This window comes from Octodon degus, unplaced genomic scaffold (assembly GCF_000260255.1).
Source record: "Octodon degus isolate 3935 unplaced genomic scaffold, OctDeg1.0 scaffold00010, whole genome shotgun sequence".
Taxonomy (NCBI): Eukaryota; Metazoa; Chordata; class Mammalia; order Rodentia; family Octodontidae; genus Octodon; species Octodon degus.
In genome coordinates this window covers 2,360,211-2,369,888 of record NW_004524586.1, presented here as the reverse complement: position 1 = coordinate 2,369,888, position 9,678 = coordinate 2,360,211, and the positions used below count along the sequence as shown (strand labels likewise).

At 37.0% G+C, this 9,678-nt stretch overlaps 1 protein-coding gene across 2 annotated transcripts in view; it reads left to right on the top strand.

The window, feature by feature from the left end:
- Positions 1-303: 303 nt before the first annotated feature.
- Positions 304-9,678, top strand: part of LOC101565950 (cytochrome P450 2C5-like) — a 45,264-nt gene continuing 35,889 nt past the window's right edge. The window contains exons 1-5 of one of the 2 annotated variants that reach the window (XM_023708837.1): positions 304-520; positions 2,130-2,292; positions 2,469-2,618; positions 5,548-5,708; positions 7,040-7,216. In XM_023708837.1, coding sequence (XP_023564605.1) covers positions 353-520; positions 2,130-2,292; positions 2,469-2,618; positions 5,548-5,708; positions 7,040-7,216 — 819 coding nt within the window. In that variant the 5' untranslated portion in view covers positions 304-352. The remainder of the gene's footprint in view (positions 521-2,129; positions 2,293-2,468; positions 2,619-5,547; positions 5,709-7,039; positions 7,217-9,678) is intronic. The other variant, XM_004625493.2, reaches the window with a different exon arrangement.

Here is a 9,678-nt window from a genome sequence, read left to right as displayed (position 1 = left end):
AAGATCAGCCTTAACTACATCACGAGACAGAAACATAACGTAATTTTGCTTGTTGTTTCTTAATCTTGGCTGTCCATTAGCACCACCTGCCATCTACTGCTTATTTTTTTAATTTGTAGTTTCTATATTTATCTTGAATAGATGTACTAAGATGCAAATGATAAGGATTTAGTATAAAGGGCAAGAATAATGAACATTTTTCTTTATCAAGTGGCCAAAGTACAGTGTAAACAATGATTGCAGCTCATTTCCTGGCTGGCTTGTCATGCACGTGACTGAAGGACACCATAGATCAGCGGTGAGCACATGAAAGCCTTGGATCGCCCTGGACTCAGTAAGGACAGAAGCTCTGATGGACGCCGTGGTGATCCTGGTGCTTGGTGTCTCCTGTCTGCTTCTCCTCTCATTCTGGAGACAGAGCTCTGGGAGAGGAAAGCTCCCTCCGGGGCCCACTCCTCTCCCACTCATTGGAAACATCCTGCAGATAGATGTTAAAAATATCACCAAGTCTTTAACCGATGTGAGTATGTTTTAGGGTCTTCTAATACCTTGCAAATGGTAAGTAAATCAACCTTCATTTTTAAGTCAAATATGTTCCTGGATCAAATTATTAGAAGAGAGGCTTAGCCAAATAGCTCAGCAGATTAAAGCACCTGTAAGCAGGCACAGGGGCCAAGTATTTGATCCCCGGGCCTGCCGTGCCAGCCCCACCCCTGGGGCGCACTGAGATGACGATTGAGACTGGGTGTGGTGGCGCACGCCTGAAATCCCAGCACTTGGGAAGCTGTAAACAGGCGGATCACTAAGAGTCTGATCTAGCAGTGAGACCCTGAACACCCTGTAGACCCTTCCCTAAAATACAAAAAAAATTATTAGAAGATATTACTATCTAATAACTACTTTCTATGAAGTTTGACTTTTTCCTTCCTTTTTAAAGTTAGTCAATGTTCCAATAGTCATATAATGTAATGTATTTGCATTAAGGGAAACATTTCTTTTTAAAAAATTTTTAATTAATTTTGAGAAAGAAATAACAATGAGACAGTTTCAAAACAGGTCAGTAAGACAGTGACAATAATTAATACATTGCATATTGTTGTCTTTGTAGTAGTTATTCACAGTACAAGATGCAGACATGAAAATATTTCAACTCTCATAAGTTACACTAAAAATAATAAAATGGTAAAATTCTATGATGCTTAAGCACTTCATTGTTTGATAGTAATTGTCTGTGATTATTTATTTCCTGATGTTGTATCATAATTATTATTTTTGTAATAAGAGATATTTCTCAAGAAGTTATCTGTAGCATGACCGAAAGCCTTGATGGTTGGCCCATGGAGTGCACACTACAGCACCACGCAGAGTCCTCTCTGCAACAATGTCACAAATTGTACGAGTTGCTGTCTGTGAAGTAAAACCTCAGTTCTAGGGTTTAATGGCAGTGTTAGGACCTCATGAGAAATAAGTGGATCTTGGGTTGCACTTTGTCATTTGCTGTCAAATATGTTCACCTTCACTGATATGTAGGTTTTGTTCAGAAATCCCATGAAAATTAGTGTTCTTTGGAGAATCATATTAAATCAGATATCAAAAAATATCTATGTAGGGGGCTGGGGAGTTGGTTCAGTGGAATAAGCGCTTCCCTGGCAAGTGCAAGGGCCTGAGTTCAATCCCCGGTTCCACCAAAAAAAAAAAGAAAGAAAGAAAGAAATATCTATGTAATAGTAAATAGTTGAATAAGAGATCCATCAGTAAAGGCTATGAAAATTATCATCTTGATTGTGATAAAATTCAGAAATGACTGAGTTAAGCATAGAATAAAAATATAGCAAGTAGAATTTGAGTAGCCATCTGAAGCAATCAAAATTTGTAGATCAGATTGTTCTATTTCAGGAATATTTGCATTTTCTTTTTTATTTGCACATGTTCACAGCACATAATGGTTACATATTTTGTGAGAAGTAGGTATATGTACTTAACACCTCTTAGGTTTCTTTTCCACCCCTTCTCCCATACCTCTGTCTTTTCTCCATTTCTTGATCTGCTTCCCATTTGATAAAGATCTGTCTCCTATCTAGCTTCCTATTTATATTTTAATTAGCCCTTTATTGCTTTCTCACACTCAGTTCTCCAAGGTCTATGGCCCTGTGTTCACCCTGCATTTGGGCATGAAGCCCACTGTGGTCCTACATGGATACGAAGCAGTGAAGGAAGCCCTGATTGATCTTGGGGAAGACTTTTCTGGAAGAGGGAGTTTCCCAATAGCTGAAAAAATTAATAAAGGTCATGGTAGGTGTACATGTTCATGTGTGGACATTTAAGTTTTGGGCAGTGATGGTGGGATGAAGAAGGTGGAGGTAAAGTGTGGAAGAGGCCCTCAAGCAGAGCTTACCCAACTGCATGGGTGCTGTGTGTCAGCTCCTTTTCTTGAATATATGTGGCTTTTGTCCCTCCTTCCCTTATAGGAATCATTTTTAGCAATGGAAACATATGGAAAGATACTCGGCGTTTTGCCCTCATGACCCTGCGGAACTTTGGGATGGGCAAAAGGAGCATTGAGAGCCGTATTCAAGAGGAAGCCCACTACCTAGTGGAGGAGCTGAGAGCAACCCGTGGTGAGGGACGTATGATTGGTTTACATAGGTGCTAACCTCCCTCTAGTGAGGTCCTGGAAACATTTCAGAGGGCAGTCAGAGTGTGGGTTCTGTCTTGCCTGGGAAACCTCAGGAGGACAAGTGGTGGTTGGAGCAGAGAGCTATGGAAGGCATGACTATCCTCACAGTATCTATTAATCCCATAGGAGTTCAAAGTTGCATTTTGTTTTCAAATTGGAATTCATTAACGTAGTTTTGGCATGTCTTTCCTGAGTTAGGGAGCAGTGTTTTTCCCACACCATAAGCATGATTAATCTATTCTGGATCATTTCATTAGGGCACTTTACTGAACACCAAAGAAATGACCCCACAACACATTTAGAGAGCCCAAAGTGACATCTGCTTGCAGTTAGTTGAACACTATTTACTGGACGCTATTTGTATGATCAGTGTTGTTGACATATTTCCAGATTTCTTCTTGACACATCAATATAATGCTGGCTAATAATAGTATGAGACATGCTTTTCTTCATTCTTTTTTAAAAGAGTATAAAAAATCAATTAAAATAATATAGATTTTCAAAACAAGATGATAGGAAATTAACAATGTCATTTTGTTGCACATTGTTATCTTCAGAGCAGTTCCTCAGATTACCAGATATGGGCAGTCAAAATTCATCCAACTATATAAGCTTTAACTGTTCCATTCAGTGGACTAAGAGAGATTAGTAATGCAACTATCTTAGATATTTTGTAATACATGCTTTTATGTTTTTTAGATCTTACTAGAATTCTAGTGCCATGCAGGCCCCACCTGGGGGGCATGTGGAGTCAGCAATTGAGACCAGGCATGGTGGCATGCGCCTGTAATCCCAGCTCTTAGGAACCTGAAAACAGGAGAATCACTATGAATCCAATCTACATAGTGAGACACTGTAGCCCTTGTAGATCCTGCCATAAATACAGGAAAAAAAAAGAATTATAAACACTTATTTCTTCTAAATTGAACACAACTTTTGAAAATATTGTCCTTAATTATTTCTTTGTTAAGGGAGTACAAATTAGAATTAAAACAGAAAAAGTTACAAATGTTGCAGATTTTCACTTAAAAAGTATTATAAGTTTCAAAGTATTTGTTGTAATACATAGTGTTGCCTTCCAACCAGTTATTCATATCACCAGATACATGAATGTAGAATTGGAAGAAATACATAAGAAATTAGGACCAAAAAAAGTACAAACAATTGAAAAAAGGAGACAAAACGAATTAAGTATTATGTGCTCCTTTCCATAAACCAGCAGAAATGCATAGTATACTTGTTCAAGCCATCCTGCTGACATACATAGATAAATCTCTTTCCTGTACTCCCTCCTGTCCTGCTCAACTCAGTAACTCATCCTTAATTATTTCTTCTCATGTAATAGTGTGTTGCTTTATATGGGTTGAGAAAAATGGCATAAGTCTGCAAAAATATATAAAGAGAAATTTATTAAAATGATTTATATAGTTGTATTTTAAACATAGTTAGTAATTTTTATGTAAATTTCCTTGCATGTATTTTGATAAGAATCTATGAAGTCTTTGTTGGGATGAATTTTCATCATATATTTTTTAATGAACTTGTGTTAAAGTTTTGTTTCTCCAATGTAGTGAAAATAAAAGGTGAAAAATCAAATTTTATATGAGAATGACATGCACACACAAAAACATGATCAGGGCTTGTGAAGTTACCTCCACATCCTTGACTCAAATAAATCATTTCCTAAAGGTTGGGACCCAGCAATGCTTAGGATAAGCTAGCAGTGAATCCACAAGCAGCTAACTCAACAGGTTTCTTGTGGCTCATTCTAATACGTATTCAGAATACTTTTAGGGTCTATCAAGGTGAATTTGTAAGCCTAGTCCACAAAAATTAGGTTGATATTTTGTTTTAGCCATCTTACTCTTCAAACCTCACCCACAAGGAAACCCAACTAATAATTTAATTTCTTTATCTGTAATATGACACAATTCACTGAAGCGATGTACAAGATCAAGATGTATGAACACAATATTTTATGGATTGCAATGTACAATAATATTATGCAATCCAAAATACCAACTTTGTCTAAATTAATTGACTTTTCAATTTGTTAGATATAATGGGCATTGCTTGAAAAGAAGAAAAATGTATTTTTAAAATTAGAATGAGAAAATCTTGACATTTATCAAACTCATATTTTTCTTAGCTTTTCCAGCAATTTATATTTAAAATCAAGAGTTGTCATTTTATTTATTGGAAAAGATAAAGCTTCATCTTATTTATTGTTTTCATATTACCTTTTTAATATGGCATAAATATACTCTGACTGGGGCCAGGGAGATGGCTCAGTAGAATAAGCACTTCCCTGGCAAGAGCAAGAGTCTGAGTTCAATCCCTGGTTCCACCAAAAATAAAATAATAAATAAATATACGCTGACTTTCGCATGTGTTTCTTCAGATATGTGAACTTACAATCATTCTCCTTAATTTCTCTCTACTAATTAAGTACATAAGTCATTCACATATTCATTATGCATATAAAGTTTCTAAGTCCACGCTATTCTAGCACTGTTAGCTCAAGGCTGTATTCTAGTCTTTGCAAATAGATTTGATTCTCCTCTGAACACTTGAAGAAGGTTTCTAAAAAGTCTTCAACTTCTTTGCTATATAACACCCAGGTGGATTAAATTGTGTGAGTAAAGGCAGTGGACATGAAACAGCTACACCAAGCTCTGTTGAACTGGTTAGATATAATGGCCAACTCAGGGTTAAGGTAAAGTTAATATATTAATTTGAAGTGTGCTGAGTACTTCTCTGTTGGGGAATGGGGAGATGAGGTAGTTCATAAGCTGTCTAAGAATCGTTCACCTATTGACAAAAGGCAATTATATTTTCATAGTGATTAAACAGTGTCTCCAATTGTTTAGGCTCACCCTGTGATCCCACTTTCATTCTGGGATGTGCGCCCTGCAATGTGATCTGCTCCATTATCTTCCACAATCGTTTTGACTATAATAATCAGGATTTTCTTGCCCTGGCAAGAAGGATCAATGAAAATGTCAAGCTTCTAAGCAGTCCATGGATGCAGGTGAGGCCAAAATCCATTCTTTCTGAGGAAACACAGGGTCTTCTTTCTGGCAACTGAAATTCTGTTTGGACCTTACAGTGAAGGGATTGTTTAAACACTATTACTCTGCCTAGAGCATTGTATAATGTTCCCTGCGAAATGTACGTGGGTCCTTTGATATCCACTCAGGAAAATGAATGCCAAGATATAGGGCTGGCTTTCAAGCTTGATCCCTCCTTTAACCTTGATTTTCCCATTAAATCACTAAGAGCGGATGCTTTCAGGTGCTTTGGTCACTGTTTCACGGATGACAATCTCATTCAGAGGACATCATGGTACTTTTTGAAAATTTCCACCCAGAAAGCTGTGCTTGGAGATTATACAACCTGTCAGAACTCTCTCAATTCAGGCACAGAATGTTCTCTTCACGTAGGAAAACTATTTAGGACAGTAGTAGTTACCAGGAATCACTGAATGGAGTAAGAATGCTTTATGCAGCTGGTAGGATCCTAGTTGACAAGATAACACTGTGAAGCATGACAAAATGATTGATTTAATGGTAAATGAGCCAGAAAAATCATCACAGTTCTACTTTGCGTTGAATTGGCATGTTGGTCTCCACTCTGCATGAGTAATAATGACATGAGTTTGGAGAAGTCACTTAAGTCCTTTGTGTACAAATGGCTTTTGGCCTCGCGCCAAGCCATGTCTGATCTGGTTGAAAGAAGTAAAGCCTGAAGTGCTAGTTCAGTGTTCTAAATCACATTAAAGGAACTCATTTAAATTTTGCTGTCACCTATAAATTGTGAATGGCAGAAATTTATGGCTTTTTATGTTTCAAGCTGATACAAACTCATTGGTATAGAATTAATTGATTAAAAATTTATTTATCCTAAATACATTGTCTGCACCATAGAAACCATCATATTACCAACATTCATAACTACTATGTACTTTTGATAAACATTTTTCCCTCAGGATGACCAGCATGTCTGTCTAATTCTCATTTTTTAAAAATCTTTCTTATTTGCTATAAGGTCTCACTACACAGCTCAAATTCATAATGATCCTCCTGACTCAGCCTGCCCAGCAGAAGGATTACAACATGTAACATTATGCTCTGTCTTGGTGGCTGGAAAAGCACACTTCAGGCTCCGGGGCTGGTTTGGCATGTGGTACCAGGGATCAAACCCAGGTCCTTGCATGTGCCAGGCAGGTGCTTAGACTGTAGAGCTAACTCTCCAGCCCTGTAATTCACATTTATAGCTGCACTTTTTGATCAGGTTGGTAACACGTTGTATATGTCTTCACCATATGTTTCTTATTTCATAAATTAATGTCTTTTCCTGTAGGTCTACAATAGTTTCCCTGCTTTCATTGATTATCTCCCTGGGAGTCATAAAATATTTTGTAAAAATATGGATTTCATGAATAGTTATTTTATGGAGAAAATAAAAGAACACAAAGAATCATTAGATGTTAACAATCCTCGGGACTTCATTGATTGTTTTCTCATAGAAATGAAGAAGGTAAATTGTTAACATGTGCTCTGTTATTTTATTACTTATGTGTTTTGTGTTCCATTTAGTAATACAGTATTTCCTAGGGAGGTTTAAATGGTCGGGTCAGTAATGCTTGGAAAGCACTTCAAGTATTCATTAGGTGAAAGAGAATGCACCAAAAATCCTGGAATATATATAGTTAAATAAGTTGTGTAATTATAATGCATGGACCATTTTCTTCACATAAAAATAATCTAGCAAAGTAGAATAGAATGCAGGGTAAGGAACTAAGAAACAATTTCTCAATGAGGTACAAAATATCAAACTACCATGCCATCATTTGAAAATGACCATCGTAATTGCACACGACCTTTGGGAGCAGCAGAAGACTGGCCTTACCAGATGACCCTCCTGCATCCCTGTAGCTGGAAATCGGCCTTGAAAGATTTCCGTAAGTGACAGAGTGGGAAATTGCACACGGCCGAGTGGCGTAGGAGAGATGCTTGGTGGGAAGAGCAAGTGCACGGCAGGGAGGCGCCTTACTGGGAATAATAACTTCAAATGAATTTGCTCAGATACGGATTTTGATACTGGTGTCCAGCAAGTATCTGGTAACATCAGTTGTGATGTTTAATGCTTTTATGTGCTACTATAGCTGGTTTCCTAGTATTATGTTATTTTTTTCACTTTATATTTGTATTTCACTCTATTTTCAGTGTCCACAGACAGTGTATTAGGAAGTATTCATTCCAGTTATAATTTTGGAATATATACAGTATGATTGCTTTTATTTCTTTTGAAAAATTATAAGAGGCTGGGGAGATGGCTCAGTAGAATAATCACTTGCCTGGAAAGTGTAAGGTTCTGAGTTCAATTCCTGGTTCTGCAAAAAAGAAAAATTGTGACAGAATTCACCAGCACAGTCACCGGGTCCTTCATCTGTCTTTCTTGGAAGTTCTAGATTATAAATTTAGAATAGTCACTTGTTGCCATTTTTCGTGCTGTTCTTTTCACCTTGAGTGATTTTGGCTATTTGTGTCTTTCTAGAAAATTTCTTTCTAGATTATATCATTTTGGGTATATAATTGTTTATGACACTCTCTTGTCATCACCCTTTTATTTCTAAAATATTCATAGTTTTGCTCTGTTTTCTTTTCTTTTTTTTTTTTCCTATTTTCATTTCTGAGTTTAGTTGTTGGTACCTTCCTGCTTTTATTTCTTTTCATCAGCTAAGGATTAGTCTAGGGGGGTTTGGTCAATTTGTTATCAGGTTTCATTGATTATTCTTGTTATTTTCCATTCTTTTTCTTTATTTATTGTTGATTTTTTCTACTATAACTGAGTGTAATTGTATATAGTATACTTGAGCCTTCTGAAGATTTTTAACACAAAGGTTTTCTTTAAGTGAGTTTGATGTTTGGTTTTGTCCAGTGTAGCTTATGTTCATGGACTTCTTGCCTAGCAATGCACTGTACAGTACTCGTGATAGGTTTCTTTTGATACAGTGCAATATTTTGGTTTTTTAGTTATTTAATTTACTGTAAACTTTTGCTAGAAAAAGATATCCATTCTCTCCAGTTAGTGCTGTTGTTTCTCAAGAAAGGCTGCATTAATTCACTTATCACCTTTTAGAATTAAATTTTTGCAACATTTCCCATCATCTGACATCAATTTGCTCTTCCCCTTCCCCTATTGGTAGCCAGAAGTGACTGGATAAACAGTTCTTTATATATAAACATAAAAGCATTAAAAATACATTCCTGTATTTACTAAGAAAAGAAAAGAACGTGGCTCTGTTTCCTGAAGTCCCTTACTGCATGCCATTGTCAAGCTTCATTGCTCCACAAGGTGAATGACCAACGTCTGCACCAGCCAAGTGGTGATTGAAACCACAACTTTCATTTTTGGAGACAAAGTCTTTCTTGCACAGTTTGGGACAAGTGAGGTGAACAACACAAATAACTCTTCCCAATCTACTTGTATGAGGACTGTATTCTGGGGACGAGTAGCCTCTGTGTGAAAGTCCGCATTGACGCAAATGTGTCAGAGTTGTCTTGATCAACCACTGCACGTGACACTGAAGGTGTTTGCCTAGAGCCAAAGATCCAAAGTGATCTCCCCGGACTGCGTGAACTCAGGGAGTGTTTTTGTGGAGGAACTATTTTTGTGGAGGAACTATTTCCCATACTTTCTTGTTAGCATTTTGGAGCATTAATCTACCAATATCGTCATGAATCTATCAACGCTTCCATCGTGGTGTGAAATACATTTCTACAAATTTAGCTTGGCTTAAATTTCTTTCAACATTGCTATATTCAACCCATTTTAAGTGCTTTTGGCTATGTTCCTCTACTCTATCTCCAAATTAACTTAAGCACGTAAAAAATTTTAAGTTAGGGCCCTGCCCATTAGTGCAGTTGTTTAAGCACCTGCTCATGCCAATGCAGTCACGCACAGGATACCGCGGTTCAATACGCAGCTCCACCTGC